The sequence below is a fragment of the Anomaloglossus baeobatrachus genome, chromosome 7 (assembly GCF_048569485.1).
Source record: "Anomaloglossus baeobatrachus isolate aAnoBae1 chromosome 7, aAnoBae1.hap1, whole genome shotgun sequence".
NCBI lineage: Eukaryota > Metazoa > Chordata > Amphibia > Anura > Aromobatidae > Anomaloglossus > Anomaloglossus baeobatrachus.
Genome location: NC_134359.1, coordinates 308,418,642 through 308,439,240, shown reverse-complemented (window position 1 = coordinate 308,439,240; position 20,599 = coordinate 308,418,642). Strand labels below are relative to the sequence as shown.

At 48.6% G+C, this 20,599-nt stretch overlaps 1 protein-coding gene across 1 annotated transcript in view; it reads right to left on the bottom strand.

The window, feature by feature from the left end:
* The window catches only part of LOC142245719 (integrin alpha-M-like), a 66,848-nt gene that overhangs the window by 36,297 nt on the left and 9,952 nt on the right, over positions 1–20,599 (bottom strand). The window contains exons 3-6 of the mRNA XM_075318664.1: positions 8,209–8,312; positions 6,510–6,580; positions 6,186–6,300; positions 5,942–6,063 (exon numbers count right to left, since the gene is read on the bottom strand). Coding sequence (XP_075174779.1) covers positions 5,942–6,063; positions 6,186–6,300; positions 6,510–6,580; positions 8,209–8,312 — 412 coding nt within the window. The remainder of the gene's footprint in view (positions 1–5,941; positions 6,064–6,185; positions 6,301–6,509; positions 6,581–8,208; positions 8,313–20,599) is intronic.

Below are 20,599 nucleotides of genomic sequence, written 5' to 3'. Positions count from 1 at the left end.
ACCTGACCAGTATACACCAACACTGGAAACATGGAGAAGAGACCTGACCAGTATACACAAACACTGGGAACGTGGAGAAGAGATATGACCAGTATACACCAACACTGGGAACATGGAGAAGAGACCTGACCAGTATACACCAACACTGGGAACATGGAGAAGAGACCTGACCAGTGTACACCAACACTGGGAACATGGAGAAGAGACCTGACCAGTGTACACCAACACTGGGAACGTAGAGAAGAGACCTGACCAGTATACACCAACACTGGGAACGTGGAGAAGAGATATGACCAGTATACACCAACACTGGGAACATGGAGAAGAGACCTGACCAGTGTACACCAACACTGGGAACGTGGAGAAGAGACCTGACCAGTATACACCAACACTGGGAACGTGGAGAAGAGATATGACCAGTATACACCAACACTGGGAACATGGAGAAGAGACCTGACCAGTGTACACCAACACTGGGAACGTGGAGAAGAGACCTGATCAGTATACACCAACACTGGGAACATGGAGAAGAGACCTGACCAGTATACACCAACACTGGGAACATGGAGAAGAGACCTGACCAGTATACACCAACACTGGGAACGTGCAGAAGAGACCTGACCAGTATACACCAACACTGGGAACATGGAGAAGAGATCTGACCAGTATATACCAACACTGGGAACGTGGAGAAGAGACCTGACCAGTATACACCAACACTGGGAACGTGAAGAAGAGACCTGACCAGTATACACCAACACTGGGAACATGGAGAAGAGACCTGACCAGTATACACCAACACTGGGAATGTGGAGAAGAGACCTGACCAGTATACACCAACACTGGGAACATGGAGAAGAGACCTGACCAGTATACACCAACACTGGGAACGTGGAGAAGAGACCTGACCAGTATACACCAACACTGGGAACGTGGAGAAGAGACCTGTCCAGTATACACCAACACTGGGAACGTGGAGAAGAGACCTGACCAGTATACACCAACACTGGGAACGTGGAGAAAAGATCTGACCAGTATACACCAACACTGGGAACATGGAGAAGAGACCTGACCAGTATACACCAACACTGGGAACGTGGAGAAAAGATCTGACCAGTATACACCAACACTGGGAACATGGAGAAGAGACCTGACCAGTATACACCAACACTGGGAACATGGAGAAGAGACCTGACCAGTATACACCAACACTGGGAACGTGGAGAAGAGACCTGACCAGTATACACCAACACTGGGAACGTGGAGAAGAGATCTGACCAGTATACACCAACACTGGGAACGTGGAGAAGAGACCTGACCAGTATACACCAACACTGGGAACGTGGAGAAGAGACCTGCCCAATATACACCAACACTGGGAACGTGGAGAAGAGACCTGACCAGTATACACCAACACTGGGAACATGGAGAAGAGACCTGACCAGTATACACCAACACTGGGAACGTGGAGAAGAGACCTGACCAGTATACACCAACACTGGGAACATGGAGAAGAGACCTGACCAGTATACACCAACACTGGGAACATGGAGAAGAGACCCGACCAGTATACACCTACACTGGGAACATGGAGAAGAGACCTGACCAGTATACACCAACACTGGGAACGTGGAGAAGACACCTGACCAGTATACACCAACACTGGGAACATGGAGAAGAGACCTGACCAGTATACACCAACACTGGGAACGTGGAGAAGAGACCTGACCAGTATACACCAACACTGGGAACATGGAGAAGAGATCTGACCAGTATACACCAACACTGGGAACATGGAGAAGAGACCTGACCAGTATACACCAACACTGGGAACATGGAGAAGAGACCTAACCAGTATACACCAACACTGGGAACGCGGAGAAGAGACCTGACCAGTATACACCAACACTGGGAACATGGAGAAGAGACCTGACCAGTATACACCAACACTGGGAACATGGAGAAGAGACCTGACCAGTATACACCAACACTGGGAACATGGAAAAGAGACCTGACCAGTATACACCAACACTGGGAACGTGGAGAAGAGACCTGACCAGTATACACCAACACTGGGAACATGGAGAAGAGACCTGACCAGTATACACCAACACTGGGAACGTGGAGAAGAGACCTGACCAGTATACACCAACACTGGGAACATGGAGAAGAGATCTGACCAGTATACACCAACACTGGGAACATGGAGAAGAGACCTGACCAGTATACACCAACACTGGGAACATGGAGAAGAGACCTAACCAGTATACACCAACACTGGGAACGTGGAGAAGAGACCTCACCAGTATACACCAACACTGGGAACGTGGAGAAGAGACCTGACCAGTATACACCAACACTGGGAACGTGGAGAAGAGACCTGACCAGTATACACCAACACTGGGAACATGGAGAAGAGACCTGACCAGTATACACCAACACTGGGAACGTGGAGCAGAGACCTGACCAGTATACACCAACACTGGGGACATGGAGAAGAGACCTGACCAGTATACACCAACACTGGGAACGTGGAGAAGAGACCTGACCAGTATACACCAACACTGGGAACGTGGAGAAGAGACTTGTTGTCACGCTGTACAAAGGGCTAGTAAGACATAGTACAGCGTAATCCCCACTAGGTGGCAGCAGAGTAGTGAAGCAGAGACAAAGAAACACTGTAACGGAAAGGCAGCTGAAGTACAGCAGAGTAACTTCAGCAGGCAGTTAACAGGCAAGCCACCAGGGGGCAATAGAGTAGTCAAACAGTCAGGGTCTAGCCAGGCAAGTCGAGTCACTGCAGAGGGAGGATCAATATCAAAGTCAGAAAACAGAACCGAGTCAGAAGTCGGGAGATCAGGAATGCAGAGGGAAACACAAACAACAGACAGGAGTGGGAAGTCAGGGACCGGGACAGGCAGACGAACAGGGAGGGTACAAGTCAGGACACAGTAGCAGGGAGGCAGGACAGATCGGGAACACTCACCAGAGCCAGTATACACGCTGCAAGGCAGAAATATCACTGGCACTGACCCATAGGGAGAGAGGCAATATATAGCGTCCTGGGATCCATAACGAGGCAAAGGAAGTTAACCCCTGACATGACCAGGTCAGAGCTGGGTGTAACCACAGCAGGGAAAAGCTGGCCTGGACTTGTCCAGTATACACCAACACTGGGAAAGTAAAGACGAGACCTGACCAGTCTCAGTAGTGCTGTTGCAGACTTGTTCAAGCGTTGGTATCATCAGAGTCTCAGCAGTGCTGTCGCAGACTTGATCAGGCGGTGGTATCATCAGAGTCTCAGCAGTGCTGTTGCAGACTTGTTCAGGCGTTGGTATCATCAGAGTCTCAGCAGTGCTGTTGCAGACTTGTTCAGGCGTTGGTATCCTCAGAGTCTCAGCAGTGCTGCCGCAGACTTGATCAGGAGGTGGTATCATCAGAGTCTCACCAGTACTGCCACAGACTTGATCAGGAGGTGGTATCATCAGAGTCTCAGCAGTGCTGCTGCAGACTTGATCAGGAGGTGGTATCATCAGAGTCTCAGCAGTACTGCCACAGACTTGATCAGGAGGTGGTATAATCAGTGTCTCAGCAGTGCTGCCACAGACTTGATCAGGAGGTGGTATCATCAGAGTCTCACCAGTACTGCCACAGACTTGATCAGGAGGTGGTATCATCAGAGTCTCAGCAGTGCTGCCACAGACTTGATCAGGAGGTGGTATAATCAGTGTCTCAGCAGTGCTGCCACAGACTTGATCAGGAGGTGGTATAATCAGTGTCTCAGCAGTGCTGCTGCAGACTTGATCAGGAGGTGGTATCATCAGAGTCTCAGCAGTACTGCCGCAGACTTGATCAGGAGGTGGTATAATCAGTGTCTCAGCAGTGCTGCCACAGACTTGATCAGGAGGTGGTATAATCAGTGTCTCAGCAGTGCTGCCACAGACTTGATCAGGAGGTGGTATCATCAGAGTCTCAGCAGTGCTGCCACAGACTTGATCAGGAGGTGGTATAATCAGTGTCTCAGCAGTGCTGCCACAGACTTGATCAGGAGGTGGTATCATCAGAGTCTCACCAGTACTGCCACAGACTTGATCAGGAGGTGGTATCATCAGAGTCTCAGCAGTGCTGCCACAGACTTGATCAGGAGGTGGTATCATCAGTGTCTCAGCAGTACTGCCACAGACTTGATCAGGAGGTGGTATAATCAGTGTCTCAGCAGTGCTGCCACAGACTTGATCAGGAGGTGGTATCATCAGAGTCTCAGCAGTGCTGCCACAGACTTGATCAGGAGGTGGTATCATCAGAGTCTCAGCAGTGCTGCCACAGACTTGATCAGGAGGTGGTATCATCAGAGTCTCAGCAGTGCTGCCACAGACTTGATCAGGAGGTGGTATCATCAGAGTCTCAGCAGTGCTGCCACAGACTTGATCAGGAGGTGGTATAATCAGTGTCTCAGCAGTGCTGCCACAGACTTGATCAGGAGGTGGTATCATCAGAGTCTCAGCAGTGCTGCCACAGACTTGATCAGGAGGTGGTATAATCAGTGTCTCAGCAGTGCTGCCACAGACTTGATCAGGAGGTGGTATAATCAGTGTCTCAGCAGTGCTGCTGCAGACTTGATCAGGAGGTGGTATAATCAGTGTCTCAGCAGTGCTGCTGCAGACTTGATCAGGAGGTGGTATAATCAGTGTCTCAGCAGTGCTGCCACAGACTTGATCAGGAGGTGGTATAATCAGTGTCTCAGCAGTGCTGCCACAGACTTGATCAGGAGGTGGTATCATCAGTGTCTCAGCAGTGCTGCCACAGACTTGATCAGGAGGTGGTATAATCAGTGTCTCAGCAGTGCTGCCACAGACTTGATCAGGAGGTGGTATCATCAGAGTCTCAGCAGTGCTGCCACAGACTTGATCAGGAGGTGGTATAATCAGTGTCTCAGCAGTGCTGCCACAGACTTGATCAGGAGGTGGTATAATCAGTGTCTCAGCAGTGCTGCCACAGACTTGATCAGGAGGTGGTATCATCAGAGTCTCAGCAGTGCTGCCACAGACTTGATCAGGAGGTGGTATAATCAGTGTCTCAGCAGTGCTGCCACAGACTTGATCAGGAGGTGGTATCATCAGAGTCTCACCAGTGCTGCCACAGACTTGATCAGGAGGTGGTATCATCAGAGTCTCAGCAGTGCTGCCACAGACTTGATCAGGAGGTGGTATCATCAGAGTCTCACCAGTACTGCCACAGCCTCAAGCTCTGGAACTTCAACCAATCAGATCTCAGCAGAGACTAAAGCCTGCTTTACACGTTGCAATTTTGCATACGATATCGTATGCGATTTGCAGCGCCCCCATCATATGTGTGGCACGTTCAATTTGTTGAACGTGCCGCACAAACGATTAACCCCCGTCACACGTACTTACCCGTCCATACGACCTCGCTGTGGGCGGCGAACGTCCACTTCCTGGAGTGGGAGGGACATTCGGCGTCACATCGACGTCACGTGGCAGCCGGCCAATAGAAGCGGAGGGGCGGAGATGAGCGGGACGTAAACATCCCGCCCACCTCCTTCCTTCCGCATTGCTGGCCGGGAGCCGCAGGACGCAGGTAAGATCTGTTCATCGTTCCCGGGGTGTCACACACTGCGATGTGCACTACCCCGGGAACGATGAACAATCTGACGTTCAATTCTAGAGAAATGAACGACGTGCGTGCGAGGAACGTTTTACCGTTCAATCGCAATCGCACGTACCTGTCACACACTGCAATGTACTTACAATGCTGGATGTGCGTCACTTACGACGTGACCCCGCCGACACATCGTAGGATATATTGTACCGTGTAAAGCGGGCTTAAGGCATTTTCTTCACGTTTTGTGATCTTCTGATCCTGTGGTTTTTGGTCGCCCCCGCTCAGCCCGCATTCCCGCCTTGTGAGCACAGTTTATTACCTCTGTATCTGTCTCCTTCAGTGATGAGATAACCTCCCTCACAAATGTCATCATTGTGATGAAGTTGTGTATTTCCACACTACCGGAACCATCGATGACGAAAACCACACCCAGACCGCACTCTGAGGAAACAATAAGGTGTGATGAGGCTGGGGTGGGGTGGGGTGGTCCCGAGCCGCAGCTCTGCATCAGTCTATGCACACTGTGTGACAAACAGGCCCCGTACTGGGCACACAGGACTTACCTGGTGGAGGCGCTGACAGGTTGCCCTCTACCCTCAGGCTTTGATCTAACTGGTAGCAGCGTCCATTGACATAGATGTCCTGTCCACAGGATCTCTGCAGGGTCGGGCCGCACGCCTGTCAGACATATGAGTGATATTAGGTGTCTGCAGTTTGGAGACTTTTCACCACACATTTCATCACCCCACCCAGGGTCTTATAGTGCTGAGAAGAGATCCTCCTGGACGGGGATCTTCTACAAGGACTAACATCTTGATTATGTGAGTGGACCATGAGGTAGATTAAGATTCGAGACAAAGACAACAGAAAGGAGACATTACACGTACCAGTAACTGACCAGGATTCTCCCGACTTGCCAGGGAAAGTCCAAGTGATATATTGATATCATCCTCTGCTCCTGTAAACCAAACACATAAAGGACAATGAGTGACGAGGCCACGTATGAGACCATGAATGAGAAGACCCTGCCTGATACCACAGCGAAGAGAGAGAAATCAGGACGTGTGTCATCATCTGATCCATAGAGTCGCCAACAAACATGGAGGCCACGTGTGAGACCATGAATGAGAAGACCCTGCCTGATACCACATAGAAGAGAGAGAAATCAGGACGTGTGTCATCATCTGATCCATAGAGTCGCCAACAAACATGGAGGCCACGTGTGAGACCATGAATGAGAAGACCCTGCCTGATACCACAGCGAAAAGAAAGAAATTAGGACGTGTGTCATCATCTGATCCATAGAGTTGCCAACAAACATGGAGGCCACGTGTGAGACCATGAATGAGAAGACCCTGCCTGATACCACAGCGAAGAGAGAGAAATCAGGACGTCTGTCATCATCTGATCCATAGAGTCGCCAACAAACATGGAGGCCACGTGTGAGACCATGAATGAGAAGACCCTGCCTGATACCACAGCGAAAAGAAAGAAATTAGGACGTGTGTCATCATCTGATCCATAGAGTCGCCAACAAACATGGAGGCCACGTGTGAGACCATGAATGAGAAGACCCTGCCTGATACCACAGCGAAGAGAGAGAAATCAGGACGTCTGTCATCATCTGATCCATAGAGTCGCCAACAAACATGGAGGCCACGTGTGAGACCATGAATGAGAAGACCCTGCCTGATACCACAGCGAAGAGAGAGAAATCAGGACGTGTGTCATCATCTGATCCATAGAGTCGCCAACAAACATGGAGGCCACGTGTGAAACGATGAATGAGAAGACCCTGCCTGATACCACAGCGAAGAGAGAGAAATCAGGACGTGTGTCATCATCCGATCCACAGAGTCACCAGCAAACATGGAGGCCACGTATGAGACCATGAATGAGAATACACTGCCTGATACCACAGCGAAAAGAAAGAGATCAGGACGTGTGTCATCATCTGATCCATAGGGTCACCAACGAACATGGAGGCCACGTATGAGAATCTATGAAGCACAATCTATGCGGCCTGGCAAGATCTATGAGGCTGGAGGATGATCTGTGAGGCCCAAGGACAATCTATAAAGCCGGAGGACAATCCATGAGGCCGGAGGACAATCTATGAGACCCAAGGACAATCTATAAAGCCGGAGGACAATCCATGAGGCCGGAGGACAATCTATGAGACCCAAGGACAATCTAGGAAGCCGGAGGACAATCCATGAGGCCGGAGGATGATCTATGAGACCAGAGGACAGTCTTTGAGGCCGATCTAGGAGACTGGAGGACGATTTATGAGGACAAAGTACTATCTGTGAGACCGGAGGACGATCTGTAAGGCAGGAGAATGATCTAGGAGGCCAGAGGATGATTTATAAGTTCAGATGGCAATCTATCACGCTGGAGGACGATCTATGAGGTCAGATGACAATCTGTGAGGCCAGAGGACAGTCTGTAAGGCCAGAGGAAGATCTATGAAGCCAGAAGATAATCTATAAGGCCAGAGGATAAACTGTGAGTCTGGAGGACGGTCCATGATGCTGAAAGATGATCTATTTGGCCAGAGGAGGATCTGCCTTGAGTTATTCTTACCAGGGATAGTGATGGGAGAACAACGACTGGTCCCCGGATTGCAGTTATACAGCCGACCGGTATTATTAGTCGCCACAGGATAGCGGGGGGCGCTGACGATCACCCTGTAATGACACATCAAGTGGTTAGTCAGACACCCCGCTAAGACTGAAGTCACAGCGACTATGGAAAGGCCGCATCCCCTCGTCATACTTCACCTCTCATTGTCTCCGCACAAACTGCAAAACAACTTTTATGACTTTTCAATGTTAATCTAGAAAGTGATGGACATTCAGCAAATTCTGAGAGCCAGGATGTTAGATGCAGTAATGTCTCCCGCTCCTGCCCCACAACACCGAAGACCACATAGAAAACAGTGAATACAGCTCTAAGCTGCTATTCACATCATTTCTCACCAGATGTCGGTAACAACCCATCCAATCCACACAGGCAAAGACATCAAACCATAGATGTCCATAAATGATGTGTAATAATAATGAGAAATGATACAGGGAAAAGTATTGAACAGGTTACTGAAATGTATTTAATACTTGGTACATTCTCCTTTGTTGTTGATGAAGCTTCCAGACACCACCTGTATGGAAACATTAGTCACCTGCATTGCTCAGGTGGATTTGGCCCATTCTTCCGCACACACTCCTCACATCCTGTATGGAGACACTAGTCGCCTGCATTGCTCAGGTGGATTTTGGCCCATTCTTCCGCACACACTCCTCAGATCCTGTATGGAGACACTAGTCACCTGCATTGCTCAGGTGGATTTTGGCCCATTCTTCCGCACACACTCCTCACATCCTGTATGGAGACACTAGTCGCCTGCATTGCTCAGGTGGATTTTGGCCCATTCTTCCGCACACACTCCTCAGATCCTGTATGGAGACACTAGTCACCTGCATTGCTCAGGTGGATTTTGGCCCATTCTTCCGCACACACTCCTCACATCCTGTATGGAGACACTAGTCGCCTGCATTGCTCAGGTGGATTTTGGCCCATTCTTCCGCACACACTCCTCACATCCTGTATGGAGACACTAGTCACCTGCATTGCTCAGGTGGATTTGGCCCATTCTTCCGCACACACTCCTCACATCCTGTATGGAGACACTAGTCGCCTGCATTGCTCAGGTGGATTTGGCCCATTCTTCCGCACATACTCCTCACATCCTGTATGGAAACATTAGTCACCTGCATTGCTCAGGTGGATTTGGCCCATTCTTCCGCACACACTCCTCACATCCTGTATGGAGACACTAGTCGCCTGCATTGCTCAGGTGGATTTTGGCCCATTCTTCCGCACACACTCCTCACATCTTGTATGGAGACACTAGTCTCCTGCATTGCTCAGGTGGATTTTGGTCCATTCTTCCGCACACACTCCTCACATCCTGTATGGAGACACTAGTCCCTGCATTGCTCAGGTGGATTTTGGCCCATTCTTCCGCACACACTCCTCACATCCTGTATGGAGACACTAGTCACCTGCATTGCTCAGGTGGATTTTGGCCCATTCTTCCGCACACACTCCTCACATCCTGTATGGAGACACTGGTCACCTGCATTGCTCAGGTGGATTTTGGCCCATTCTTCCGCACACACTCCTCACATCCTGTATGGAGACACTAGTCACCTGCATTGCTCAGGTGGATTTTGGCCCATTCTTCCGCATACACTCCTCACATCCTGTATGGAGACACTAGTCGCCTGCATTGCTCAGGTGGATTTGAGCCATTCTTCCGCATACACTCCTCACATCCTGTATGGAGACACTAGTCGCCTGCATTGCTCAGGTGGATTTTGGCCCAGTCTTCCGCACACGCACTCCTCACATCCTGTATGGAGACACTAGTCGCCTGCATTGCTCAGGTGGATTTTGGTCCATTCTTCCGCACACACACTCCTCACATCCTGTATGGAAACATTAGTCACCTGCATTGCTCAGGTGGATTTGGCCCATTCTTCCGCACACACGCCTCACATCCTGTATGGAGACACTAGTCGCCTGCATTGCTCAGGTGGATTTTGGTCCATTCTTCCGCACACACTCCTCACATCCTGTATGGAGACACTAGTCACCTGCATTGCTCAGGTGGATTTGGCCCATTCTTCCGCACACACTCCTCACATCCTGTATGGAGACACTAGTCACCTGCATTGCTCAGGTGGATATTGGTCCAATCTTCTGCACACACTCCTCACATCCTGTATGGAGACACTAGTCACCTGCATTGCTCAGGTGTATTTTGGACCATTCTTACGCACACACTCCTCACATCCTGTATGGAGACACTAGTCACCTGCATTGCTCAGGTGGATTTGGCCCATTCTTCCGCACACACTCCTCACATCCTGTATGGAAACATTAGTCACCTGTATTGCTCAGGTGGATTTTGTCCATTCTTCCACACACACTCCTCACATCCTGTATGGAGACATTAGTAATCTGCATTGCTCAGGTGGATTTTGTCCATTCTTCCGCACACACTCCTCACATCCTGTATGGAGACACTAGTCGCCTGCATTGCTCAGGTGGATTTTGGCCCATTCTTCTGCACACACTCCTCACATCCTGTATGGAGACACTGGTCACCTGCATTCCTCAGGTGGAATTTGGCCCATTCTTCCACACACACTCCTCACATCCTGTATGGAGACACTAGTCGCCTGCATTGCTCAGGTGGATTTTGGCCCATTCTTCCGCACACACTCCTCACATCCTGTATGGAGACACTAGTCGCCTGCATTGCTCAGGTGGATTTTGTCCATTCTTCCGCACACACTCCTCACATCCTGTATGGAGACACTAGTCACCTGCATTGCTCAGGTGGATTTGGCCCATTCTTCCGCACACACTCCTCACATCCTGTATGGAAACATTAGTCACCTGCATTGCTCCGGTGGATTTTGGACCATTCTTCCACACACACTCCTCACATCCTGTATGGAGACATTAGTAATCTGCATTGCTCAGGTGGATTTTGTCCATTCTTCCGCACACACTCCTCACATCCTGTATGGAGACACTAGTCACCTGCATTGCTCAGGTGGATTTTGTCCATTCTTCCGCACACACTCCTCACATCCTGTATGGAGACACTAGTCGCCTGCATTGCTCAGGTGGATTTTGTCCATTCTTCCGCACACACTCCTCACATCCTGTATGGAGACATTAGTAATCTGCATTGCTCAGGTGGATTTTGTCCATTCTTCCACACACACTCCTCACATCCTGTATGGAGACACTAGTCACCTGCATTGCTCCGGTGGATTTTGGACCATTCTTCCACACACACTCCTCACATCCTGTATGGAGACATTAGTAATCTGCATTGCTCAGGTGGATTTTGTCCATTCTTCCGCACACACTCCTCACATCCTGTATGGAGACACTAGTCACCTGCATTGCTCCGGTGGATTTTGGACCATTCTTCCACACACACTCCTCACATCCTGTATGGAGACACTAGTCGCCTGCATTGCTCAGGTGGATTTTGGCCCATTCTTCCGCACACACTCCTCACATCCTGTATGGAGACACTAGTCGCCTGCATTGCTCAGGTGGATTTTGGCCCATTGTTCCGCACACACTCCTCACATCCTGTATGGAGACACTAGTCACCTGCATTGCTCAGGTGGATTTTGTCCATTCTTCCACACACACTCCTCACATCCTGTATGGAGACACTAGTCACCTGCATTGCTCAGGTGGATTTGGCCCATTCTTCCGCACACACTCCTCACATCCTGTATGGAGACACTGGTCGCCTGCATTGCTCAGGTGGATTTTGGCCCATTCTTCCACACACACTCCTCACATACTGTATGGAAACATTAGTCACCTGCATTGCTCAGGTGGATTTTGGCCCATTCTTCCGCACACACTCCTCACATCCTGTATGGAGACACTAGTCGCCTGCATTGCTCAGGTGGATTTTGGCCCATTCTTCTGCACACACTCCTCACATCCTGTATGGAAACATTAGTCACCTGCATTGCTCAGGTGGATTTTGTCCATTCTTCCGCACACACTCCTCACATCCTGTATGGAGACACTAGTCGCCTGCATTGCTCAGGTGGATTTTGTCGATTCTTCCGCACACACTCCTCACATCCTGTATGGAAACATTAGTCACCTGCATTGCTCAGGTGGATTTTGTCCATTCTTCCACACACACTCCTCACATCCTGTATGGAGACACTGGTCACCTGCATTGCTCAGGTGGATTTTGGCCCATTCTTCCGCACACACTCCTCACATCCTGTATGGAGACACTAGTCACCTGCATCGCTCAGGTGGAGTTTGGTCCATTCTTCTGCACACACTCCTCACATCCTGTATGGAGACATTAGTAATCTGCATTGCTCAGGTGGATTTTGGTCCAATCTTCTGCACACACTCCTCACATCCTGTATGGAGACATTAGTAATCTGCATTGCTCAGGTGGATTTTGGCCCATTCTTCCGCACACACTCCTCACATCCTGTATGGAGACACTAGTTGCCTGCATTGCTCAGGTGGATTTTGGGCCATTCTTCCGCACACACTCCTCACATCCTGTATGGAGACACTAGTTGCCTGCATTGCTCAGGTGGATTTTGATCCATTCTTCCGCACACACTCCTCACATCCTGTATGGAGACACTAGTCGCCTGCATTGCTCAGGTGGATTTTGGCCCATTCTTCCGCACACACTCCTCACATCCTGTATGGAGACACTAGTCACCTGCATTGCTCAGGTGGATTTTGGCCCATTCTTCCGCACACACACTCCTCACATCCTGTATGGAGACACTGGTCGCCTGCATTGTTCAGGTGGATTTTGGCCCATTCTTCTGCACACACTCCTCACATCCTGTATGGAGACACTAGTCGCCTGCATTGCTCAGGTGGATTTTGGCCCATTCTTCTGCACACACTCCTTACATCCTGTATGGAGACACTAGACACTTGCATTGCTCAGGTGGATTTTGGCCCATTTTTCCGCACACACTCCTCACATCCTGTATGGAGACACTAGTCACCTGCATTGCTCAGGTGGATTTTGGTCCATTCTTCTGCACACACTCCTCACACCCTGTGTGGAGACACTAGTCACCTGCATCGGTCAGGTGGATTTTGGCTCATTTTTCCACACTAACACTCCTCCCATCCTGCAGGTCCCGGCTGCTTCTATGATCTTTGAGATTTAGTTCCTTCCTTCTCTTGGATTCAGCCCCGGTGATCGTCTCGGCCATTGTAGTAGTTTTTTTTTTCTTTATCTGAAACCAGTTGGTATTTTCCTTGGCCGTGTGTTTGGGATCATTGTCTTCTGAAATGTCCTCCCTCGTTTCCTCTTTATCATCCTGGTAGATGGCAGCAGATATTTATCAGGAATGTCTCGCTACATTTGTCCATTCATCCTTCCTTCCATTATATGAAGTTTGCCAGTGCCGTCTGCTGAAGAACAGCCCCATACCATGAAGTTCACACCTCCACACTTCACTGTTTTTTTGGGGTGATTTGGCTTTTTGCCTCTAAACGTGTAAGATGGTGACCGGCCACATTGCGAATGGCCGGTATGTATACCCGAGATGGTTGTCCTTTGGGATGTAAAAATTGAATGTCTACGTTGGTACCTGTAGTGCCACGAGTTTTATTAAGAGCTAAATCATATAAGAAAGGGTCAAATGCCGCACTTCCATAGTAAGGAACAATCCAGGATTCTTTTACGGTGATTTTATTTCCACGCGTTTTGGAGAATCTTCCTCCTTCAAGAAAGGAAAAAAATCACATGAAGTCTGTAACTCTAATAAAATGACAAGAGAGTACAGTGAGGAAGAGGCAAGTAAGAAGGATAAATCCTCCTCCCAACGCCGGAGACATAATTAGCTTCGAGAGGTCAAACAAGATGCACCATCTGAGTGTCCAGAGAAGGGTGAATACCTTGTTGATGAAGGCACATTGACAATCACAACCGCTGGTTTGGAGGCCGATAATACTGTGGTGCAAGCAGAAGTAAAATCGGAGAGGATACGTTGGGACAACGCAAATCAGCAGGAGGAAAGCACAGAAAAGGACACAGAGGAATTAATGGTGTCTGCAACAATTTCTGAGTGTAAAAAAGATGTTGCGTAGGGCGAGAGCATTGAAGGAGAAGAAATCCTGGAGAGTGCTGGAGGAGATAAAATACTGGAGAGTGCTGGAGGAGATAAAATCCTGGAGGATGCTGGAGGAGATGAAGTTCTTGAGAGTGCTGGAGGAGATGAAATCCTTGAGAGCATTGGAGGAGATGAAGTTCTTGAGAGTGCTGGAGGAGATGAAATCCTGGAGAGTGCTGGAGGAGATGAAGTTCTTGAGAGCGCTGGAGGAGCTGAAGTTTTCGAGAGTGCTGGAGGAGATGAAATCCTAGAGAATGCTGGAGGAGATGAAGTTCTTGAGAGTGCTGGAGGAGATGAAATCCTTGAGAGCACTGGAGGAGCTGAAGTTCTTGAGAGTGCTGGAGGAGATGAAATCCTGGAGAGCGCTGGAGGAGATGAAGTTCTTGAGAGTGCTGGAGGAGCTGAAGTTTTCGAGAGTGCTGGAGGAGATGAAATCCTAGAGAATGCTGGAGGAGATGAAGTTCTTGAGAGTGCTGGAGGAGATGAAATCCTTGAGAGCACTGGAGGAGCTGAAGTTCTTGAGAGTGCTGGAGGAGATGAAATCCTGGAGAGTGCTGGAGGAGATGAAGTTCTTGAGAGTGCTGGAGGAGATGAAGTCCTCAGGAGCACTATAGGAAAATAATTCCTTAAGAGCACTATACAAGAAGGAATCCTGGAGACTGTTAGTGGAGTAAAAATCCACAAAGGTCATGGTGAGCAGACTGGTGATCCACCAAGCGATGGGGCAGTTGACCGTGAAAACAGCGCCAAAACTGGTGAAGACGCCAGAGAACATGAGGTTGAGGGGATGGAGTGCTAGAAAACCTCTCAAGGTCTAGAGAACCCAGATAAAATTTAATGTGATGCTGCAGAGACGCAATAAACGGCAGAAGGTGACACTGCAGAGACCCAAGAGGAAGTTGAATGTAATGCGGCGGAGAACCAAGAGACAGCTAAAGCTGTGGAAGTGAAGACAGCCACTGAGGAAGTAAAATCAGGGCCAGAGTCTCATCAGGAGCTGAGAGCTCGATTAAACCTGCTGATAAAGGCCAAGACTGAAGACACAGAAATTGACTTGGCTCCAAAGAGTGAGAAACCCGAGATCATATATGATGAGAAACACAAAGGCTTGGAGGCTGTGGCTAAACCTAAGGAGCGTGCAGCTCAAAAGGTGGAGCCTTTGGTAAGAAAAGAAGTGGATGATGGGTGTGAAAGACCCAAGAAATGGTTCGATGACCGTGAAGGTAAAGGAATCCACCCAGTCTTTACGTGCATGAGAGAAGCCTTTACCAGTAAGATGGTACATGAAAAATTCAAGGCCGTAGGAGCCTTTAAAGTGTACACTGCTCCAGAGGCTAGACAGTTGGTGGTTTGGTAGGGAAGTGAAGCCATAAAAAAGCGAATGGCTATCCTAAGTGACATGCACCTACAATGTGTTTGTACAAAATAAATGATCACGGTAAAAAAGGGAGAATCCGCCAGACGCTTAGAATACATCAAGCAGCTGACCACATCTTTTTAGGAAGTGATTGCAGTGAAGAAACTGTTAATTCGGTTTGCAATACGAGCACTGAGAAATAATATTCAGCAACAAACCAGGAAGACTCTGGGCGTTACAGCTATCGAATTGAAAGAAGACGGTGGAACTTTTTGAATTTATGGAGAAACTGTAGAAGCAGTCCAAACAGCGCAATGTTTTTTGGAATTTGTGGAAAACTTCATCCAGGTGACCAGAAATCTTGTTGGAAAAATTATTGGAAGAATGGAAGAGTCATTCAGGAGATTGTGGATAAATCAGGGGTGGTAAGAGTAAGAATTGAAGAAACAAAGATACCCTTGAAGTTGGTATAGTTCCATTTGTCGTTGGGGGAACAAAGGATTGTGTTGAAAATATACAGGTTCTCCCTAGAATATCGCATGAGATACCTGGAAGAACTGAGGCAGTTGGATCTGAAAGGATTGAAGATTACAGAATAACTTTATGAAGTTGGTATGAGGTGGTGACAGCTTTCAGGCCGGGGACCAGAGAAGGAAACGTGTGGTCTACCTGTTAAAAGCGTCGCCTTGGATGTCAGAGGAAGCAGGCCTTACGGTGGCAGGGGCCAACCCCTGAAACAGAATCAGAAGGAAAGGATAGCCGGAATGACGGGCCTCTAGCAAGGATGGTGATAGGAAAATGCGTCAATGGAGACAGTTGAAGATACCCTGGAAGAAGAGGCCAAAATAGATCTGCAAAAAGAGGACGTGGAGGTTCTAAAAGTTGCAAATCGTCTGTCAGCTCGATGCTGAGGGACCAAGATAGTAGCCCCTGCAGTGTACTAGATAACACAGAGTAAGACCAAACAGTAGATCTGACTATGAGGGGGTCTCACTACCACGTTAACTATTGGAGGCGGTCATGGAGAGAGAGGTCTGACAAACAGGCATATCTAAAAGATGGGTTGACTAAAAAGGGTCTGGTGACATTGATAGACTGTGTCTAAAGGGCTGGAGCGCAGAGTTGAGAGAGAAGACTCTCTGGTTGGGAAAGGAATGGTGCAAAGATGGTGAATGGCTGGTATGTATCCAAGAGGTGGTTGTCCTCTGGCATGTAAACCTGGAATTGCTATGCTGGTGCCTAAAGTGCCACAAGTTTGGTTAAGGCATTCAGAAGGGCTAGGTGTATGGATTGCTGGAGAGATGGGTGGGTTTGGCGATCCACATAACTCCACCAATGGATGTGGCTCATGTCACTTAATGAGACTGTTGTTTGGCACATGGTAGTCAGTGAGTGAAGACTTTGTTCTGTCCATCCTCTGGGAAGAATCCTCTGTGGGAAGAGAGGATTGGCGAGTCCTGACTGGGACTTTGTGTTGAGGCTTTGTCACACAGGATTTTGCTCTAGACTCGCCGAGTGTCATGGCGGCATCAGACGTTGTTCAGACCACACACTCTGACACTCCTCACTGTATAATATATATATAAAGTTTAATTTCTATAGCGCCAGCATATTCCGCAGCGCTTTACAATTCAGAGGGGACATGTACAGACAGTATGAGACAATATAAAAAACACAATTAAGATCCCAGGAGGAGTGCGGGCCGCGCTCGTAAGCTACAGTCTATGAGGACATAGGGGGGGCACAAAAGGTGAATGGGGGGAGAAAAGCTTGTCATATATGGTCCAGCCATCGATTTAATAGGGGGTTCGAAACCAGCTGCATGAACCCGTCATTGGCCAGAATTTATACTGGTACAGGGGACAAGAATTGGAAGTACATTTTTGTTATGAAGGGCAGAAAGGGACTAGATTAGATCAGGGCGGTGAGGTGATAGGCCGGTCTAAAGAAATGCGTTTTTAGGGCCCGCTTAAAGGTGTGGATGATGGGAATTAATCGGATTTCTCTTGGTAGTGTGTTCCAGAGCATAGGCGCAGCTCGTGAGAAATCTTAAACTGTACTTGTACTTGAACTGTACTTTCTCTGGTGCTTCTGAGTTGCACAGCCAGGCTCGGGCGTCTACCAGCTGTGTGCTTAATGATCGGGCTAACAGGACTTAATTTCTGCTGGCCTGCTGGATCACGTGTTGTGGGAGACCTATCACAGGTATTCCCTGGTTTTCTAAGACGGATGAATTTGTCTTCCTATGCCAACTATAGCTTTCTACTACACCGGTCTGTGTGCTGTTGTTTTCCAGTCTGGTGATTTACTGCTTGGTGTTCTGTGGATTCCTCCTGTCCTCTGCTTATTTCCTCCCTCCTTTAGTTTTCCTCCTTATCACTTGTCTGATAACTCAGTGTGAGGCGCTGTGTGTGTGTGATAGAGTTCTGATTTTCCCTGTTTGTCTATCACTGTTGGTGTTTAAATTGTCTCTCCAGGAAAGGAGACAAACTCTAGCTCCACCTATTGGAAGTAGCGATCCTAAAAGTCAAAATTGGCCTTTTAACAAGCATTTTCATATGACCTAGGATATATGCCAGATCAGAATCCCAATTTGCAGACACGGTGTGTCGGGGTGATTGCCCCTCGTCAGTGCAAAGTGTGGGTATCTGATCTGGCTGTATGAAAAGCTATGTGGGCACCACGGGGGAAGACTATTCTCCTTATGGAGACCTGACAAACCAGTCTTGCTGTCAGTGGTAAGGGGACTTATAGCTGCAATGCCCCTCTGGGAATTATTCAAATTGTCTCTCCAGGAAAGGAGACAAACTCTAGCGCCACCTATTGGAAGCAGCAATCCTAAAGTCTTTCTTTGGTGTTTAAACACTCCTGTTCCAGCCCCCCCTGGGGTAGGGAGTTAGGGGGTACTAGATCAGAGGTGGTCAGGGGTAGGAAGGCGGCCCAGACATCGTCACCTTCAAAGGTATCTCTGGGATCAGTGATACCTAGGGCCCCCTAGCCTGAGGGCCAGTTTACAAGTCCTGGTCCCCTGTTATCTCCTGCCACCCAGTGACAGGTTTGATCCCTCTGGAAGGAACCCTCTGATGGAAGTGAGGGTTCATGTCATCTGACCGCTGTCAGTGAGCGGAGGAGGACATACAGTCGATCCACGTATAATAAACCATCTGGACTTTTAATAAAAGTGTGTTCCTGTGCTACCTTTAAGACGCAGCAAAGTGAGTGACAACCATCACATAGAGAGAGCAATATCACACAGTGTGTACTATGGCAGCCAAAGAGTGCAGTTTTGGTCTCATCTGACCAGACTATATTCTCCCAGGATTTCACAGACTTGTCTAAATGTTGTTAAGAAAGCTAAAAAATAATCTTGAACCTGCGTTTTGTTCAGCAATGGAGGCTTACGTGATGAGCGTGCATACAGGAGCGTGCATACAGGCCACGGCGAGGAAGCGCATGCGGGCCACGGCGAGGAAGCGCATGTGGGCCACGGCGAGGAAGCGCATGTGGGCCACGACGAGGAAGCGCATGTGGGCCATGGAGGGGGAGCATATATGGGCCACGGAGGGGAACGCATATGGGTCATGGAGGGAGAGCGCATATGGGCAACGGAGGGGGAGCACACATGGAGGGGAGTGCATTACTTATTGGTTTCTGTGAAACAATTATACCTGCTTTTTCCAGGTCTTTCTGTAGCTCTCCACAGGTGTTCTTGGCTCTTGGACAACTCTTCTGATAATTCTTCTCACTCCTCTTTCTGGAATCTTGTGGGAAGCACCTGATCATGGCCAGTTGTATTCTTTCCACTTCTGGATTATGGCCCCAACAGAGCTCACTGGAAGCTTAGTTTAGTAGTTTAGAAATTCTAATGTAATCAATGGTACCTGTATGCTTTACAACAATAAGGTTGTAAAGGTCTTGACATAGCTCTCTGGTTTTACCCATCATGAGATGTTTTTTGTGTGGCACTGTGGTAATGAGACAACTTTTTTCAGTTGAACCATGAAATAATTGGCAGGCTTGCTTTTTAATTACTGACAGATTTCTGCTGGTGTCAGGACATGATGTCATCATGTGTTCAGTACTGTTTCCCTGGGTCAGTTCTCATTATTACACATAATTTATGGACATCTATGGTTTGACTTTTTTGCCTGAGTGGATTGGATGGGTTGTTACTGACATTTAGTGAGAAATTCATGTGAATAGCACCTTTAGATATACATTAACTTTAAAAATTGCTGTACATCACAGGAGATGATGAGGTCCAGAAGCTGCGGAGCTGCATTCATAATTCTGCTGGATCTAGTTGTGCCGCCTCTGGAGCATGAGATGCTCTGTGCGGCAGGATCTTCATATAACCCCACGTGCCGCAGAGCCGTGCACATACAGTAATGGCGGCAATTACATGCAGTCACCCACAGTGCGCCATGCCAGGAGCCATGGTCAGAACTCCTTGCCCTGCGGTGTGAGGGCACAGTTCTGGCAACGAGGGTCTCGGTTACTGCTGGTCTCCAGGATCTAACCTTCACACACTTTTCGTGATTCACATCATTCATTATATCATATAATTCACTGAAAAATCTAAGTGCAATGAAATAGTGAAAAATCCCAACAATTCTCCTGTTTTGCTCCATTTTCCGGGGTTCATTGTGCGGCAGAATCTCCTGGTGATGGGGTTCTGCTGATTTCGGGGTCCGGCCTGCGGGGGAAGAGTCGGCGGTGTTTGCTGTTATTTTATTCCCGCTGCTCCGGAGTATTAGGTTTCCTCTTATTGTTAATTCCTCCCTACAGTTCAGAGATACGGGCCTATTTAGTGCTAAATTTATGCTTTTTACCAAGGGGGTGTGGTTACAGGGTAATTATTCAGAGCAGCTTATAGCCACACCCACAGGGAACCCTGTAA